The 20,186-nt window shown below is 40.6% G+C and overlaps 1 protein-coding gene across 7 annotated transcripts; it reads right to left on the bottom strand.

Annotated features, from left to right (window-relative positions):
• Positions 1–1,401: 1,401 nt before the first annotated feature.
• On the bottom strand, positions 1,402–19,648 carry LOC133756200 (pantetheine hydrolase VNN2). Of its 7 annotated transcripts, XM_062186777.1 has the most exons (10): positions 19,540–19,616; positions 17,250–17,596; positions 15,331–15,587; positions 14,282–14,513; positions 14,029–14,159; positions 12,083–12,275; positions 9,197–9,485; positions 7,332–7,705; positions 6,276–6,446; positions 1,402–2,325 (listed from the first exon to the last, which is right to left on the bottom strand). In XM_062186777.1, the coding sequence occupies exons 4-10, from the start codon at positions 14,492–14,494 to the stop codon at positions 2,134–2,136; spliced, it is 1,563 nt and encodes a 520-aa protein (XP_062042761.1). In that variant the 5' UTR covers positions 14,495–14,513; positions 15,331–15,587; positions 17,250–17,596; positions 19,540–19,616; the 3' UTR covers positions 1,402–2,133. The 7 variants fall into 7 exon arrangements, with proteins under 7 accessions (XP_062042761.1, XP_062042765.1, XP_062042767.1 ...); XM_062186781.1 differs by lacking the exon at positions 17,250–17,596 and having other exon boundaries at positions 15,331–15,584; positions 19,540–19,626; XM_062186783.1 differs by lacking the exon at positions 15,331–15,587.
• Positions 19,649–20,186: the final 538 nt, after the last annotated feature.

Here is a 20,186-nt window from a genome sequence, read left to right on the forward strand (position 1 = left end):
AACCATCTCCTGCTGCTTTCCCCAGGGCATTAGCAGGGAGCTGGATTGGAAATGGAGCAGCTGGGACTCAAACCAGTGCCCTTATGGGATGCTGATACTGCAGGCGGAAGCTTAGCCTTCTACACCACAGCACCTCCCCCATAATACAAAATTTCAAAAAGGAGATAAAAGACAGTTATTAAAGAAACTAGACTCTGACACTTGACAGGTTAGAAATTAAACAGCTGGTCCCTTAGGTGCATTTCCCTAAGTTATTGCAAATCAAACTATTGGGTTGTTTGGTAAAATAAATTTCATAGGTGATTCCACTGTGGAATGATGGGTTGAAATGTCAAGGTATAAACCATTCTATGATTCAGCTTAAGTATTCTTCATTTTCCTTGGGTCTTGTGCTTCTCTTTTGTTTTTGAAAGAACTGAGGCACAGCTGACAGCTCCAAGTTTGAATCAGACAAAGAACAGTCCCTTAGACTCTATATCATACTCAATTCAATGGGCTTAAGGAGAGCTGTTGACTTCTGGTCAGCTGTTGATTTCTTTTTAACATCTATACTTCTAGAATGGAAACATCATTGCCCAAGTGTCACAACACACAGCAAAACCATTGTGTAACATCTAACTTCCTCCAGCAAAACCTGATAAACCTGAAATTTTGCATATTTCATGAAGACAAAAGAATATACAACTTTGACAATTATGTGATTTGGACTATAAACATACATGTGTGTTTGCTACAGCTTTAAAATACTATCTTTGATATCCAAGTATTGAATATAAAAAACATCTAAGTTCTTCTCAAAACTAAACACAAAGCTTGGCTTAACCTTCATATCCCTTCTCTTAATGGTAACCACTACATTATGAAGATAGTCTTAATTTCCTAATGAATTTTGATAGAATAATCAAATTGAATCCATAAGATGTATGATAATATAAAAAAAAACAAACCATGTCTCAATTACTTTTTCATGCAGAAGTGTTGAACTTAAAAATAATTTTGGAGACACAAAATGAGAAAGCTACCTGGAAATCTGAAGTCATTTCTTCAGCTGTAAGAATATCTGTATTAAATTAGAAGTAACAAATTCACCACTATCCTTCAAATAGCATGGGATCCATGTATTTTTTAAAATACACTGTCCAATGTTCAAATTGTGTTATAATTAACTTTCATGGAATTGGTGTCATGGAACTTGAGCCTGTTGATTGGAAACTTAGCCTTCAAATGGAACAAATTAGGGCTATGAATGACCTGGTCCAGTCCTTTGATATGAACCTAGAATAGCTGTCATGTCTTCTAGTACATCTCAAAACAGCTGTCACTGTTAAGGTATACTTCAACATGGCCATCTGGGACCGGCACTGTGGCATAGCGGGTAAAGCCTCTGCCTGCAGTGCCGGCATCCCATATGGGTGCCAGTTTGAAACCCAGCTGCTCCATTTCTGATCTAGCTCTCTGCTATGGCCTGAAAAAGCAGTGGAAGATGTCCGAAGTCCTTGTGCCCCTGCACCTGGGTGGGAGACTGAAAAGAAGCTCCTGGTTCCCGGCTTCAAATCGGCACAGCTCCGGCCATTGCAGCCAACTGATCTGCAGATGGAAGATCTCTCTCTCTCTCTCTCTCTCTCTCTGCCTCTCCTTCTCTCTCTGTACAACTCTGACTTTCAAACAAATACAAATTACTTTACAAAATACTTTACAAAATTACTTAAAAAAAAATGACCATCTGATGAGCAAGCAAATTTACCTCTAATCATTAGAAAATGAGATGAGCTCACATTGTTTTTAAAGTCAGTTTCTCTTCAAGTACACAGCTATGAAAGTCTTCACTCTGTGCCCTCACACCCAAGCCTACAAAGTCTCATAGCAAATAGGGCTGGAACCCTATTTCACCCTTATTTATCCAATTCAAACACCTATGCTGTTTCTATTGTACCACAAAGCACTATTTCAGAGAAGCCAAAAAAAGGACACAATTATCAACAAACTTAAAAATAGTCTTTAATGATAAAAATACTTAAGAATTATTTGTCTATTCTACTGAAGTAGCCCTTCAAAGTTTCTTAGCAGACTTGGGAACCTGATAAACACATTTAGCAACATGTATGATGCAAAACTGAGCAAGACAGAGGTACCTTACAGCAATACAATATTTTGCAAATCTGCAATCATTAGGACAATGAAGATTAGCAGGTAAGGTATTGCTGAATTGCTGGTCCCAGATGATTTGTAAAGTGTGTCCTTTGTGTACCACCTTCCGAACAGTGACACTGTTAGGATAGGCCCAGATAATCCATTCTTATTTACCAAACGCCCATCTTTTAGCACCTAAACAAAAGATGAGAAATGTAGAGTCAGTATTAACTACAATACACATGGCACACAGAAAAATAATTTTGAAACCATTCTATATATAATGATTAATTAAATCTTTCCTGCTTGGGGAGCAAGGAACAACGAGGACTGGCTATTTTAAATGTAATAAGACTAGAATAATTCAAGAGGGTCCAAGATTTGAGTTTTAGATGTCATCAGTAATGAAAAATCAACACATGTAGCAGCAATGATTCATTGAGTACAATTATGAGAGATATACATCAAATTTTTCCCTCAAGAAGTTTAAAAGTTAGCTGGTGAGACTGAGCAGACTGCAAACATAAAGAGATACATCAGGACACTCATACATTATAAGTAAACAGACAAGTGCTTAGGAGGTCTCAGAGGGAAAGACTGGACTGGTCCTGGAGAGAGACACAATCCACAAAAGAAGGAGCAGTCTGGCGGAAGCCAATGTGTAAAGTGGAAACCAGAGCAGCGAAGGTTCTGAGACAGAAGGTTTTGAGACAGAAGTGTGTGTGACAGGTCTAAGCAATGTGCTTTCTCACTCTGGTTTCTTTAGCATCAAGGGTGTGCTAGAGCCAGTGGGACATGGCTCATAAGAACAGAGTGTTAAATTTCCACAAACTCTGAAGCTATTTGCTTAGCCAGCCATTCTTGAAACTGATAGTTACAGAATGGGAATTGGCAAATGCCATAAATCAAAGATTTTTCTTTTCTTCCTCAGTATGTGGGTTGTTAAAATTTATAGCACACTAGGGGAGTGTAGGACAGAAGTCAGGCCACCACTTAAGACACCTGTATACCATATCAGAATGTCTAAGGTTTGAATCTTGACTCTACTTCCAATTCCAGTTTCACCCTGGGAGTCAGGAAGTGATAGCTCAAGTACTTGAGTCACTGCCACACACGTGAGAGATCCTGACTGAGCTGGGGCTCCTGGTTTCAGCCTGACCAGCTCCAATTATCATGGACATTTGGAGAATGAATTGGGGAATAAGAAATCTCTCTCTCTCTCTCTCAGCCTTTCAAATAAATAAAAATTTTTGAAAATGTATAGCACACCACTGGCTAGAGCAAAGATTGGCAAAGAAGAAAGTAAGCCACACGGCCAGAGGAAGGTGAAAATCAGGTTGTGAAAATCATGAATGACCAGGTCCACCTGAAGGCGCACAGGATTCTCTTTAGGGGAATTAAGTGTACAAAACAGTTGAAGACTAATAGAGGGAAACATGAATAAATCAACAATAAATAGAATAAGAACTTTAAAAAGTAATCCATCTGGGAAGTATCACTATGCTCCCAAAACTGTATATGGGAAATACCTGAAACCTATATAACTTAAATAAAATTTTAAAAAAACCAACCCATCAGTTTTGGGCAGAACAGTTTGTATGGGAAAGACTTTGGAACTTGGGAAACAAGTAGTTCATAACTGGAAGAAGAAGACAAATATTCTAGAAGGCAGTTGTTGTAGTTCATTTCTCACTAAGTGTCTTCACGTGCGTTATCATATTGGGTGTCCTCACCAAACCAGTGAAGACGGTATTCTTTCCTACAGGTAGGAAATTCAGAGTTTAAGTGACTTTCCTATGCTTATACAACTAGTTAGTTGCAGAGTTCAGACTGTGACAGTGCTTCTGATAATGTACTAGAATTGCCCAAAATGTTAAAGCAAAATAGTTCCACATTTGTGGGCAAGGTCAGCTACACTCCCTCCTTTAAGCATCAGTCTAGGGTTGTATAGGGAAAGAACACATAATAAGAGTGCTGAAATCTCTGCATTAATATGTTCCTCTGGTGATGTGGAAATCTTTGCTGGGAGCATGTCTGTCAGTCAATGATACTGGGGAAATACTCAAGAAGTCATCGTGAGCCTATAAAAACTTATCACTTAAATTATTATTAGTGCTCTTTCTAGAAACAATATGTTAACAAAAGAGTCACATTCTGCAATGCTCCCAGTGAAAACAGTTTTTAAAAATACAGAATTTTCAATGATTTTACTTGTCTCTTCTATCCCTGGGACTGAGATATCTGTGCTGCACATCGGGCTATCTGAGTTTGATTCCTGACTCCAGCTTCTGACTTCAGTTCCTGCTGATGAGGCAGCCGTAATGGCTCAAATAATTCGGTAGTCTGGACAGCATTCCTGGTTCCAAATTTGAGCCCCAATTTGGGCATTTGGGGATTGGACTAACAAATATGGGAGTGCTCTCTCTTTCTTGTTCTCTCTGTATCTTTCTTTCTCAAATAGATAAATCAAATTTTAAAATATTTACTTGATTCTCTGTGAGGGAAGTAGCCTCTTGATCCTGGATGATCTTCAGATCCCTAGCTCTAAAGAGGAGAAGCACACTGCCTCGGGCTGCCCTGGCTCCCTGCAAAGCTTCTTCATTGATTGCCCAACCCTTTCTATTTGAATGTGTGCTAATCAGACTTTTAATCTGCAGTCTGTGGGGCAGGCACTGTGGTGTAGTGGGCTAAGCTTTGACCTGCAGTGCCGGCATCCAGTATGGGCACTAGTTCAAGTCCCAGCTGCTTCACTTCCAATCTAGCTCTCTGCTATGGCCTGGCAAAACAGTGGAAGATGGCCCTGTGCTTGGGCCCCAGCACCCATATGGGAGAGCTGGAAGAAGCTCCTGGTTCCTGGCTTTGGATTGGCCCAGCTTTGGCCATTGTGTTTATTTGGGGAGGGAACCAGCAGGTGGAGGATCTCTCTCTCTCTCTCTCTCTCTCTCCCTGCCTCTGAATCTACCTCTCTCTGTCTTTAACTCTGCCACTCAAATAAACTAATTTTTAAAATTGAATATGTGTAGGTATGTGTGCATGTGTCATGTACTAATAGATATAAACCCACAGGGTCATAATTCTAATTTCATATCAGCTTAGCTACAGCCACTATCATTTGTGAAATAAATATCTGATTTTCTGTCTCTACATGTGACAACGGCAATTAAAATTAGGTAAGCAAATACGCTTCAAAAAATGGCGCCTCAAGCTCAGAATTTGAGGGTATGTTGTTGTGTTCTTCCAACCAAGTGTCATCACTAGAATTAGTTGGCAGAAATTGCAAAAGATGACTACAAAATACTCTTCCCCCCAGGTTCTTTTGCAATGTGGTTTTACAATTCCTCCCATAAAGAGGTTTATTTCTCTACAACCTGTGCTTAATGAGACATTTGAAAATATGGTGCAAGAGGATATCTGCAAAGAATCTTCCCATTAGACTTTCATTTTTGATGCTCTTGGGGTCATTCAACTGACATGTGAACAAGTCTAGGTTTACTGAAAGAAGGGAGGCCACAGGGAGAGAAGGCCTGAATTATCTAAGCCATCCAAGACAAACCTATCACAAATTAGCCAGCCCCAAGCAATTCACTGGTTAGTGTCCGACACAGTGAGCTCAGCCAATATTAACTGAGCCTGTCTTTGACCAAACAGCCTCATTACACTGAGTTCAAATTGCCAATCCACAAAATCAGGGCTGAAAAAATGGTCATTATTTAAAGACATTAAGTTGAAGGTTTTATTTAAACAAATTTTTAGAGGTAGTCAGAGAGAGAGCCAAGCAGAGAGCTCCTATCCACTATTTTACTCCCCAAATGCCCACAAAAGCCAAGGCTGAACCAGGCTGAAGCTGAGAGCTGGGAACCCCAATCCAGGTCTCCCATGTGGGTGACAAGAAAACCATTTAAATTTTCACCTGCTGCCTCCCAGAGTCTGGATTAGCAGGAAGCTAGAATCAGGAGCCTGAGCCAGGAATAGCTGAACCCAGGTATTCCAATGTGGAATCAGCATCTAAACCATTAGACCACAATCTACCCCCACAAACATTAAGTTTTGAGGAAGTATGTTACATGGCAAAATTCAGCTAGTAGAGTTGCTATAGCCTGTTCTATTTAGCTTCTGTGACCAGATAAATACTTTGAAAGTCTTACTTCAAATTTTCCAGGTGATAGATGAATTTCAGTGAGTAGAATTTCAGGAAAAACATACTCTGTTCCAAATGTGCCACTGAGGGAGAACATTTCAAATCGTGTAGAAGCAGTCTCGACCGGCTGTCCACATGTGGTCAGATTAGTAGTTTTACACTTCAGCATAGTACATACCTAAGTGGACCAGATACAGATAAAAGACAATGAGTTATATCTAAGTTACTTGTACTACAATTGTTGACTTGGTTTTTAACCACAGCAAGGTATAATTTTCTTTCTCCATGAAGGGATTTGAATTATAATTTTATAATATTCTACTTTAGTGGAAAAGAGAAGTGATGTAAGAACTTCCTGGATAGGAAGTAGATTGAAGAAAAAAGTTACTTTAGAATTAGACTTAAACCTATGATGGTATTGAGCCTACTGAAGTGCAGATCTTTGGGCAACAGTAGCAGTGAAGTTGAGCAAATGATTAAAATGTTGACCATTCCTGTGCCTTACTTCCTTTTCTATATCCTATTTGTTAGAAGATAGTAGGGCATGAAATACAAAAAGAAAACACAAATTCATAGCTAACAACCTATAATATAGTCACATCATAAAAATATTTACTTTGTAAAGAATTAAAAGTTTAATACATTTACTTAGAAGAAGAACTAGGATAAATGTGGCATTTCTATTTAAGTTGATTTTATAAGTGAGAATAAAACCATTTGTGCTCAGATAACATTGGAAACCCAAGACTTGAAGCCTACCAAAATATCCAAATAAGTTTGTCAGTCAAATAGAAAGCCATCATGGTCAGATTAATAATTTATTTTAGATGTACACAAGCAATCAGATTACACAAATACTTATTTCAGATTACAAATATTTCATTAATCCTAGTATCTATGAGAGAGAGAGAGAGAGAGAGAGAGAGAGAGAGAGAGAGAGACTGATCGTTAATGCCAATGCCTGGAGTTATGCCAAAAGAGCACTTGATTTCCTGGAACAAGCACAAGAATTTAACCTAGAATTTACTGACACCCAAACACTCCTTTCTCTTGAGCTGTTTACCTGCCAGTATTCTCTCCTCCTTCGGCCATGAAATCCTGTAAAGGCTCCTAGGACATAAATTTCATCTGCTTCTTTTTCTAGTATTCTGTAGCTTAGATGACAGCAGAGCTCTTTTTGACAAATTGTAATATTTCCTGCATTTTCAAAAAGTTCTGTAAAATTGAACTCGTCCCGAGAAATAAATCCTCTGAAAGTGTCTTTCTGTACTGAGAATGGTCTGATGGCCATGGCATAGGCACTCCAATTCACAGCCGTTGGGTAGGAAGAAGAGGTTTTGGGATGTGAATCCACCTCTGAAAGGAGGAGCTTTCCCAAGTCTGTTTCCATGTCATAGTGGTACACTTTGGGAGAATGTGGTGCATAGATGCCACTCCCTGCAATGGAAGACAAATCTTGTTAAAAACAACAACACAGAAAAGCCAAAACCACCAAGTATCCCACCAGATACACTGACTGGGTATGTGATCAGGTCACCATATCAGTTATAAGAAGAATACATACAGGCTTCTGGTTACATTGAACATTTAACTACTTCTCTGTTTCCTATTTCCTAGTGGAAGAAATTATTTAGAAATGTTCAATGTTCTCAACTCAAAGTTTGAAACAATAGTATTTTGTATTAGCCTTGTGGAAAAGTAAATTAAATATTAAAATCTTTGTATTCAGAAATTTCTGAAAGGTAGGAAAAGGTAATAGAAAATTCTTTCCTTTTCCCCACCATTGTGATTTTTTGTATAAAATTCTTCAACACTCCTCTCTCCAATTGATAGATCTAATTGCTTCTCTTGAGTGTGGGCTGGACTTGTTGAGTCACTTCAAGTGACCAGAATGTGTTAGAAGTGATGGTAATGACGAGCCAGTCATAAACAGCAATGTGACTTTCTCTCTCCCTCTCTCCCTCTCTCCCCCTCTACCTCTCTCTCTCTCCCTCTCTCTCCTCTCCCTCTCCCTCCCTCTCCCTCTCCCTCCCACCTTTCTTTCTCTCCCTCTCTCCCCTCACCTCTCTCTCTCTCCCCCTCTCTCCCTCTCTCTCTCCTCTCCCTCTCCCTCCCTCTCCCTCTCCCTCCCACCTTTCTTTCTCTCCCTCTCTCCCCCCCACCTCTCTCTCTCTCCCTCTCTCTCTCTCTTCCACTCTCCCTCCCTCTCATCATTTACTCTGGATGATATCAGCTGTCATGTCAGGAGACTATATCCTGCAGCCCTATAGAGAAGCAAATGGCAAGAAACAGAAATGGGGCCTCCTGCCAACAGCCACTGAGGAACTGAGAGCTCCTGCCAAAAGTCACGTGAGTGAGCCCTTCTGGAAGCAAACCCAGCAGCCCAAGGCAAGCCACCAGATGACTACAAGCCCAGCTAACAGCTCCACTATACTTGATGAGACAGCCAGAGCCAGAACCACCCATCAAAGTCACTCCCAAATTTCTGACCAACAGAGGCTGTGAGATGATAACTGTTTATTGTTTTAAGCCACATTTACCTTTTACCTTCTAGGGTTATTTGTTATACATCTGTCCACAAGCTATACATTTCCTGGTCTTGGTCAGTTTAGAGCCTGCGTATGTTCAGTTACCTGCTTGGCCACTTGCTATCTGGGTAGCCTACAGTAAGTTACTTGCATTCTCAATCTCTTGATGTTCCTACTCTGTATGTTGAGATGTTAAATTAAATTAAATAATACACAAAAAGTTTCTAACACAACCATAGCTGTTATAATCAAGCATTAGCTTTTCATTTCTTGCACGTAAAAGGATTAAAACATGAGGAGTCTTGACAAAAAGCAATAGATTTAGGTGGGTCATATCTGAGACATTAGTTTCACTATATTTAAAAGTAGAAACTACAAGATTCACCTAGCCATGCATTACCTGTCATATTTAGGCTGACATGATGTGTATTGGCCACAAGAAGATTAACTCTCATTCCCATGGCCCAAGCTGAATGGAATTCAATAGCTGTCAAGAGGGGCAGAACATTCATCCATGCTGTGGGGAACAATATGGTGTCCACATGGAAATCTTTCACCAAGGTAACAGCAGGATCATGGAAGAGTATATCAAAACATGTGAAAATGCCAAACTTTCCAAATGTGGTGTTGAAAGTTACCAACTCCGGTTTCTCAGGAACATCAAACTGAGGCTCAGAGTATAGGTGGTACTATAATAAATGCATAGAACAAAACTAGTAGAGTCTTGTTGATTTAAGAGATAGCTCATAAAACCCCTCCAAAGGTAATAGCAAGATTTAGTAGGATCAACAGCAGGAATTCTCCAAGGAAATGAACAATCTGGCAATAGCAAATACATTTCTGAGGAAGATGTGGAAGAATCAGCATTATATGTCTATAGCATCTGCTCTCACACCTTACAAAATACCTCTTCATAAATCTCAAAGACTATGAGATTCATGAAAGCCTAAGACATGCACTGTTCTTCCTTGTTTCCCTGGTTTCTAGAAACATAATAAATGCACAACAAAAACCTGTGATTCAGATGAGGGTGCCACCTTTCCCTTGGTAGTCCCATCCAAAATAATCTCAAATGCTCTTACCCAGCTTTCAAAAATTTTGTGGAAAAAAATATTCTGTTTACTCCTGATTTCTTCCAAGTAACCTACTCTAATATTAAAAATCAGGGTAAGTAATTAATCAAATATTCTGCAATGTAGAGAATGCTAAGGGTTGACAAAGAGACTATTAAAACCTCTATTTATTTTTATCTAAAAAGTAAATAAAACAGAACTAGTGTTTAAGAATAGATTGAAGAAGGTACTCTTATTAGATCCACCTGTCAGAAACCATGTACAATTCCTGGGGTACTCTGAGGGGAGAATTAGAACCTCCCAGGTTAAACGAATGAACACAAACTCCTCAAAGCAAGTCCTTGACTTTCATTGCACTGTGCCTTCTGCAGTTCACCTAGGCCTGATTAAGTGGATTGACACACTATGCAATCACTGGTAACTAAATCAACCTTTATAGAATGATCTAACAGTTGAAAATGATTCTTGTAGAGAAACTCATACTGATAATGTAAAGGCAGTCTCTCAAACAAAAGAAAAAGGGAAGGGCTAACATTTCTATTCATAGTATGAAATAAATTTTTAGGACAAAATGAAAGTTCCATTATGTGTGCAAAGAAATTGTCCAAACCTGCAAAATTAAGATGGAAACATTTTAAAGTGTTGTATTTTATTGTTAAATACACAAATTAATACTCTGAGGACTCATATTAAAATGAAAACTGTTTATATGAAATATGTAAATACATTGCCTTCACATAAAGTTTTAAAAAATATTTTAATAATTATTTCCAGTGGGAGGCCATGATCAAAATCATTTGAAGGGCTGGCGCCGTGGCTCAACAGGCTAATCCTCTGCCTAGCGGCGCCGGCACACCAAGTTCTAGTCCCGGTCGGGGCGTGGGATTCTGTCCTGGTTGCCCCTCTTCCAGTCTAGCTCTCTGCTGTGGTCCGGGAAGGCAGTGGAGGATGGTCCAAGTGCTTGGGCCCTGCCCCCGCATGGGAGACCAGGAGAAGCACCTGGCTCCTGGCTTCGGATCAGCGAAATGCGCCGGCCTCAGTGCGCTGGCCGCGGTGGCCATTGGAGGGTGAACCAATGGCAAAGGAAGACCTTTCTCTCTGTCTCTCTCTCTCACTGTCCACTCTGCCTGTCAATAAATAAATAAATAAATATCATTTGAAAACCATTGGTTTGGGGCCTGCGCTATAGCTCAGCGGGTTAACGCCCTGGCCTGGGGTGCCGGCATCCCATATGGGCGCCGGTTCTAGTCCCACCTGCTCCACTTCCGAGCCAGTTCTCTGCTATGGCCTGGGAAAGCAGTGGAGGACGGTCCAGGCCCTTGGGCCCCTGCACCTGCGTGGGAGACCCGGAGGAGGCTCCTGGCTTTGGATCGGCGCAGCTCCACCCGTGGAAGCCAGTTGGGGAGCAAACCATCAGATGGAAGACCTCTCTCTCTCTCTCTCTCTCTCTCTCCCTCTGCCTCTCCTCTCTCTGTGTAACTCTGACTTTCAAATAAATAAATAAATCTTTAAAAAAAATAAAGAAAACCATTGGTTTAATGTTACTTCTCTTAATTAACATTTATATTTTAGCTGAGATCTCCAGAAGATAGTTTCTCTACTCTAAAAATTCTGTGGCTACAATTAAAGATACTTGGGAAACTGTGAGGGAACAGAAGGGACAGTCACGCTGCGTGCACACCACACATCCATCCTCTCTCCCCACCCAGGCTTAGCACAAAATTATGACTAAAAGATTATTTTACTTTTTTCGAATCAGAATTTAAAATAAAAATATTCTGGCTTGATCTTACAGCCACAAAACAATAATTAACTGGTGTAGAAAATAGAGTATTTTGTGATTTATAGAAAATTAACTTATATGAAACCCAATCATACAATTTCAAAATAACTTTATACAATTTAATGTTAAATGAATTAATTTTACAGTCACATTAGTATATTTTGCATCAATATTAAAGTTTATTATTTTCATATACAGAAAATATGCTTTCACTTTGCTAGCGGGTCTCTTTCTACATTTTTTCCAATTTATATTTTTAATAAGATGACTTTTTTGTTGCTCACTTTCATAAAAAGTCTGTGGTAAGATTGCACATATGTACCACTGGTAATGTCATAGTGTGCTATGTGGGGAATAAAGGCTGAACCACTAAACACAGCATTCATCACCTTAAAGCAGGCTCCATTGAACAGCCCCACCTCTCTCTTACCTTATGATAACGTGCCACCAGTTTTCCCTCTGAATCGTACACCACATTGGTATTGTATTGATAATAGCCATTATGAGGACATGTGGAGTCATGGGAATTACAAGGCTTCTTGTCTCCAATATTTGCCAAGACATAGATAGAGTTGTTCTTGGCCAGGCAGCTGAGTCTTGCTTGTACTGGTGTGTGACCAAATCTAAAAAAATTTTAATGAAGACATTTCAATTTTTAGAAGTATGTCAGTTACTTCATGAGGAAACTATAACAGTAAGAACCTAAGTGTAACTGAAGTCAACATAAAAACTATTTATAAATGTATATTTTAAAAAGCCTGAAGTCATGCTTAAATTGATGAATACCTTTATGGGATATCCATGGCTTAGTGATTCATTACCCCATATCACCCACCACTGGTTTGCTCTCTTATGGATCATTCCACCAGAATGGAATATGCTTATTTTCGCCTTTCAAAAGCAAAATAAAAACTTTTATTCCAAATATTTCTAAACACCTTAAAAGAATGGGGCCAGTGCTGTGACGTAGTGGGCTAAGCTTCTGCCTGCAGCACTGGCACCCCATATGGGCACCAGTTCTAGTCCTGGATGCTCCTCTTCTGATCCAGTTCCCTGCTAATGGCCTGGGAAAGCAGTATGGCCCAAGTGCTTGGGCCTCTGTCTCCACAAGGGAGGCCCAGAGGAAGTGCCTGGCTCCTGGCTTTGGACTGGCCTGGCTTCAAACCTTGCAACCATTTGGGGAGTGAACCAGAAAATGGAAGATCTCTCTCTCTCTCTCTCTCTCTCTGTAACTCTGACTTTCAAATAAAAAATGATAATTTTTTAAAAAAATCTATGCAGCTATTGGCCTCTCCTTTTCCCTAAAAGAAAGTTTCTTGAAGATACCATAAAGAGTGTGATCTTAGAACAGGAAGGATAGGGAGATGAAAAATTCCACCATCATGTACCTGGACAGTCCACTCTTGGGGTGGTCAACCTTTCTAGAGCTGTGCAAAGCCATTTCCTGACACCCTTACGTAAACTTCAGAGTCATTAGGAGGCCTGAAACAGTGTGGGATCCACACTCTCTCATCAAGAACTTAACCGAAAAATGTTTAAGCTTAATTTGAGGTAAAAGAATGCGGGAAAGGTAAGAGAACAAATAGACAACTTTTTCCCAGGAAAATTAGCTTTATGAGCCTGGGAAATGCAGTTTCAAAGCATAAGATCTTATGTTTCACTAGAAAATGTAAGGTGAGGTCTTTCTGACTAGCCCCATGAGAGAGAGACAACAAAACAGAAACACAATTCCTTCACCAGAGACCTTGGGGTTTTCTCCTAATGCAATCCACTGTCCATTTCAGATGCTGTTGTTTGTATTCATGAGATCCTCTTCTGTTGGTTTTCCTTATAAATACCTTGTTTATAATATTTTCTCCAAACATAATAAAGATATTCAATCATAAACAGGGGAAGGCATTTGGCACAGTAACTAAGACACTGCTAGACACCCACATCTCTTATCATGAATGCCTGGACTAAAATCCTTGCCCCATTTCCTATCCAGCTTCCTGTTACTGCACACACTTTGGGAAGCACCAGATGACTGCTGAAATGCTTGGTTCCCTGTAGCCCACACGGGATACTCAGATTGAGTTCCAGGCTCCAGGCTTCAGCCTGGCCAGCCCCAGTTGCTGGGGTCATCTGGGGAGTGAACCAGCAGATGGGAGACCTCTGTCTTTTCTCCTGTGGCTCTGGTTTTCAAATAAATAAAACTTAAAAATAAAATATTATCAAATGATCTCTAAATACAATTGTTTAAAACCTAACATCATGATAAATACAACCATAATATACACCACATGTATGAAATTCAGCATCAATCATTTTGCTTTGGTGAACATGCACGTTTTAGAAAAAAATAGCACTTGTGCGCAACTAGGAGAGTTGAAGTACCTGTGGGGGTCTTGACATGGGATCCAGTTCACCTGAGGGTCTGGGATATCCTCCAGATATGGGAAAATCGTTTCTCTGGTAAATTTCCACCCATAAAGTGCATCTTCTGGAGTCACAATGATTCGAGCATTCTGATCACAATAGATCAAACCAAAATTATTTTCTATGCACAGTAGAAATGATTTAACACTCCAATCTTGCACCAGTTCTCATGACCTCCCACAAATTCTGATTAGTGGAAATTAAAAAATACCTTCCCTGCTGCCTGCTTAATCGCACTCTCCAGAATATCTATATTCTTGTTCATGAGGAGCAAGGCATCGTCTTGAGAAACAGGCGTTTCTGTTTTCTTTGGCAAAATGACGGCATGTTCATACACTGCAGCTACAAAAGTGTCCAGAGCACCGACGCGCAGGCTGATCAGGGCAAAAACTGCCACATGGGTTGGAAAAGAGGAAGTGATCATGGCCAAGGTTTACTGATTCCTGAAAGCAAAAGTAGCCTTCATGTGATTTTACAGAGGGAGAAAACATTAGTGAAACATTTGGCTGCCAGCTACTGGGATTTTGTTTTTATCGTGTTCTGAACATATTATGCCTGCCCACTTCTGGCGAAAAAAGTACTGCCATTCAATGTATTATCAGAAAGTATCACTATGATTGAGATACATGTACTACCGATAAGGTTTAACTTCAAATACCCATAAAATTCACATGTAAGGGTGGATGTTTGGTGCAGCAGTTACGATCCCACTTAAGATGCCTGCATTCCTTATTGGACGGCTGGGGGTTTGAGTTTCAGTTCCACTCTCCACTCCAGCTTCCTGCTAACACACACCCTGGGAGGCAGCCAGTAGAGGCTCAGGTACTTGGGTTCCAGCCAGCCACGGGAGAGATCTGCACTGAATTCTCAGCTCCTGGCTTTGGCACAGCCCATTTTGTGCTGTTGTACACATTTAGGAGTGAGCCAGCAGACGGGAGACCTTTTTTCTGTCTGTCTTTCTCTGTCTTGCTAAAGTAAAATAAAATTTTTTAAAAATTCAAATACAGTACAATTTTATCTTGTATTAGAAAGAAAATGGTAACTGTCCAGTGAAACATAAAATCAAAACAAACATTTCACTTATTAAATTAAAAAATTTGGCAACAATATTTTTGCTCTCTTGAATGACTTTACATCATTTATTTATAGAAGACAAGGTTCAAAAAAATTTTACTGCCAGAACACACCACAGAACAAATTGAGAATTTACCCAAAACAAAGACAAAAACAAATTTACCCAAATTGTTAACTCTGACTTACCCACTGCTCTTAAAGAATAAGAATGTGAGCCCCACCAAAGTGGACGGTTGTGTCTGGTGCATTCACTATTGAAACTTTAGTGCATAAAGCACTGATCCCGCAGCTGCTGTTCCCTAGGCCAGGGGAGAAAGACTTCTGCTTCGGGGTCCCAGGCCTCTGCGCACTGAGCTTCCTTCCTTCCTCTCTCTTCCTTTTACAGGGGTAGATGCTCAGAAAACGGAAGTGTCTGGGCCTGCTGACAAGGGAGTCCATCTCTGCTACAACAAAATATATAACTTTGCTTTTAGAGGACACAGCTGCACGTTTAAAACACACACGTGCACACACACACACAAATACAGTGTGTGACCGCTGACACTTAGGATGTCCATACTCTTTCTTCTCTTCAGTAAAAGTCATTCAAAGGCTTTTAGAGAACATAGAAGAGTAGAAACAAACAAATAAAATTCATTCTGTGCGTTCCTTCACACCAAGGCTAAAATTCTTGTTAAGGGTGAGATGTAACGGCTTTAACTAAAATCTTCATTGTACTGCATAGAAGTTGCCCTTAAAGGACGAACTTTTTTTCATTTGTAGAGAACAGAAAACTTAAAAAAAATTCTAGAAAAATGGTCAAGTCCATTAGTGGAAACTATGAAGTTGCTTTACGAACTTTTAGTAGATGGTCACTGTGTAATTATACTATATATATATATATATATATATATATATATATATAGTGAGTAAATAAGCATAGGTATTAGTAGTAGGAAGAGATCACAAATGTCTTCAGAGTTTAGTTATAATTATAGTGTATATATATATATATACACTAGATAGATAATGAATATATAAGCATAAGGTATTAGTATAGGAAGAGACCACAAAGGTCTTCAGAGTTTAGAGATCATGTCATCCAAATGCTACGCAGTACAGAACAGGAATCTGAAACAGAACTGCTTGCAGCAGGGTATCCCACTTCTCACTCGTCGTTTCACTTTTCCTCTTATCTATCCCTAAAAAATGATGCGTATGACTGTGCTCTGTTGTGTTTTGTTTTTGTTTTTTTGTGGTTTGTTTGAAAGTCAAAGTTACAGAGGAAGGGGGGAGAGACAGAAGTCTCCCATCCATCCGAGGGTTCACTCCCCAGATGGCCATCTGGGCCAGGCCAAAGCCGGGAGCCAGGAGCTTCTAACAGGTCTCCCAGGTAGGTGGTAAGAGCCCAAACACTTGCACCATCTTCTGCTGCTTTTCCCAGACCATTAGCAGGGAGCTGGATCAGAAGTAGAGCAGCCAGGGCCTGAACCGACAGCCATATGGGATGCTGGCATTGCAGGTGGAAGCTTTACCTGATATGCCAAAGGCTGGCCCCCTGTGCTCTGTTTTAACATCTGCATCCAAGTGTCTGAACACTTGTGTCTTTCAAGGAAACCAATTCTAAATGACTGCCTTAAGAGGACCACACGTATATTTGCTAAGTAGACCAAGTAGCTAAATAAAGCTAAATAAAGAAGTGATGCAGTTGATGCCTTGTGAAAATAATCCACCTTCATGCAATTTAATATCACATTGGCAATACCTCATTATCTGGCCAGCGCCGCTGCTCACTTGGCTAATCCTCCACCTGCAGCACCAAGCACCCCGGTATCTAGTCCAGGTTGGGGCACCGGATTCTGTCCCGGTTGCTCCTCTTCCAGTCCAGCTCTCTGCTGTGGCCCAGGAGGGCAATGGAGGATGGCCCAAGTGCTTGGGCCCTGCACCCCATGGGAGACCAGGAGGAAGCACCTGGTTCCTGGCTTCGGATTGACGCAGCGCCGGCTGTAGCAGCCATTTAGGGGGTGAACCAATGGAAAAAGGAAGACCTTTCTCTCTGTCTCTCTCTCTCTCTCACTAACTCTGTCAAAAATAATAATAATAAAAATAAATAAATAATTAAATACCTCATTATCACTTTGTTTGAAAGTAGTCAGGTAGGGGTCAGCACTGTGGCACAGCAGATTAAAGCCCTGGCCTGAAGCGCCGGCATCCCTTATGGACGCCGGTTCTAGTCCCAGCTGCTCCTCTTCTGATCCAGCTCTCTGCTGTGGCCTAGAAAAGCAGTGGAAGATGGCACAAGTCCTTGGACCCCTGCATCCACGTGGGAGACCTGGAAGAAGCTCCTGGCTCCCGGCTTCGGATTGGCGCAGCTCTGGCTGTTGCGACCATCTGAGAAGTGAACCAGTGGATGGAAAACCTCTCTCTGTGTCTCTACCTCTCTGTCTCAGCCTTTCAAATAAATAAAATAAATCTTTAAAAAAAAAAGAAAGAAAGTAGTTAGGTAATCAGGGAAAGGGAAGCTCAAAGTCACGACTTTTTGGAAGTAAATGAGACATTTACATTTTATTGTCCTCAAATGTCTTAGATGTTTTTCTCTGTGGCTGTTAAAGATGGAGATGGTGTCTCTTATTTTTTTTTCCTCTGATATAAAATCAAGATGCCCAAGTACCCTTTTTGCTCTTTGGAGGATTTCAGAACTGGCTCACAAACACTGAGATTCTGAATCAGCAGTCAGTAAATGCAGCAGCAATTTAAATATATGGAAATGTTTGTGATGCAAATAAAAAACATCTGTCACAGAGGTACTTGATGTTGTCTTAAATCTTCAGAAGTAAAAGATCAAATTTCAGGACATAGAACGTCAAGAGTTTGCATTTTTCATATTTATAAGGGTGATTGATTGAGAAAGTCTTAAATTGTTTAACTCAGTTAAAGACTAAAGGAAGGCTACTTGGTCTCGAGGAACTTTGATCAAATATAATTCACTTCTAACAAGCCCACTTGCTGACTTGCCATTTTGTGATTAATGAACTTAGCTAAAAGGACAGAAAGCTAAAATCAATTTAAAATCTCATGGTCAAAGAATAGCTGTAAACACAGTCATAGCTCAAATATTCATTTGTGCTTGTGAATGAGATCATTTCTTAGAGGAGTATTCCATTGCACAAGGTTGCACACGCATCATTTTAAAGTCTTCCTTTTTCTACTTTCTCCAGAGTAAGAAGAGTATAGTTCCAGCTTTGCATTCTGTTTCTGTGAACCTCTATTTCTCATCCAAAACGTCAGGTCATCTACCTGCTCAAGGGAGCCCTCTATGAGATTATGAAGAGAGTGACAAGAACAAACAAAACTGCGTGGCAATTTAGTCACTGCTTAATTAATATCACTTCATTGTTAGGCCCACAAAACCACTGCAGTTCAATTAAACACTGAATCTAGTCCACTTGTGGACTGTGTTGCAGATGGAGCAGGGGAGGGATGGGGTGACAGGGAATCTGGGCCAAGCCAGGTATGGCAGGTGAACCCCAGCAGGATGGTGGGGGTGAACCAGGAACACCGAGAGGCTCGCACAAGGTTTCTCTCTCTAAGCCACTGGAGTCCGGCCTGAGTCCTTAGCCACACTGAATCAGCCTCTGTGGAAGAAAGGTTGTGCTTGGGGAGAACCAGCCTGAACTTCAACAAACCTTTAGCGCCAGACTCCATTCAGGCAAGGCAATCCTCTCACTCTAGACTTAGATGGCTGTTGGACTCGGGCAGTTCACACAACTGAGTCCTGGAGAAATCCAAGAAGGTAAAGGTATGCCACAGCCTTGGATTCTCTACTGAATGGAAATGATGGTGCCACATGAAACGGCCGATAGTCTACTGCTTCTGACCCCCGGCAAGAGCGATTTCATGTGGTTCCAATTGCCCTTCTGCTTTCCTGAGAGTTGAGGACTGTAAATTGCAGAAGTCTCTCTGAAGGGGCAGAAGGTTCCCTTACTTCCTGATGGCCCTAATTTCCTCAACAGAAAAATAGTAACAAGCCCTCCAATTGATAATGTCACCCACCCTGCCAATCATTTACTCTGCCAAAAGTTTATTGCATTCACAATTAGTTTATTTTTTAATAATTCACAAATAAAAATAGTTTATTTTTAAAATCACTTAATTGGATTCAAAGCCTTTGGTAAAGTCAAGAGACTGTCACAACTGAAATAAATCCAAAGGAGCTGCCTCAGAGTCACTGAGGGGTGGTTGTTACAGACATGAATTTGAAAGGGCATGAGACAAAAATAAAACTGAAATCTCAGATAGATTAAAAATAGAAAAGCTTCAAGCCGTAGCGCATTTATTGTTTTGTCCAGCAATATGAGGACATTCCCATAAAGTCACAATAAACAAACATGCTTACAGCCTGAGATAACTACTCACAGATCTCAAGGTGAAGCTCCCTGCTGCTCTGGGTCCCATCTGTTTTCTCTTTTGTACTGCCTAGCCTCCGCTCCTCCAGGCACCTCTGACAACTTTCTGTTTGTGTTGCCGTTTCTGGGAGGGCCCTCCTCTCTACGATGGCGCAGAGCCATGTCAGAGGCATCTGGAGACTCTGGAGAGGGAGTCTGTTTGCTTAGTCTGGCAAGTCTGATTTCTGGGCCTCTCTTTCCAGTAACTGTAGGAGGCAGGCAACACAGGTCAGGTAGAATGGGGTGATTTCTACCAAATGAAATTTAGCAGGAGAGATACAAAAGCAATAGAACCTAGACATTCTCTAGCCTGCAAAGCTAAAGCTGACTCTTCAATCTATGTCATATTCTTTCTCTTTAGCACATTACTGTTTTACTGTAACACAGATCCCATTCCAGACGTTTCATCCAGGTGGAGGGAACTAAATTTACATAGAGTCTGACATCTACTTATTGTTAACTTACATGGTGGGGCTTTTTTCACTATAGTTATGAACGAGAGTCATAGGTTAGTAGTGGTTAACATCTAGCAATGGCTAACATAGTCTCTGAAGCCAGAACGTCTGGGTTTAAACATTTCCTAGCTACGAGCAAGTTATGAATTCTCACTGCCTTGGT

This window comes from Lepus europaeus, chromosome 3 (assembly GCF_033115175.1).
Source record: "Lepus europaeus isolate LE1 chromosome 3, mLepTim1.pri, whole genome shotgun sequence".
Lineage (NCBI taxonomy): Eukaryota > Metazoa > Chordata > Mammalia > Lagomorpha > Leporidae > Lepus > Lepus europaeus.

Excerpts from the sequence above, each read along its gene's own strand:
- LOC133756200 (XM_062186781.1), bottom strand. The coding sequence starts at position 14,494 with ATGATCACTTCCTCTTTTCCAACCCATGTGGCAGTTTTTGCCCTGATC. Across the intron at positions 14,160-14,281 it reads TTAAGCAGGCAGCAGGGAAG|AATGCTCGAATCATTGTGAC; the intron begins GTATTTTTTAAT and ends TATTGTGATCAG. Across the intron at positions 2,326-6,275 it reads TATCACCTGGAAAATTTGAA|GTGCTAAAAGATGGGCGTTT; the intron begins GTAAGACTTTCA and ends TCTTTTGTTTAG.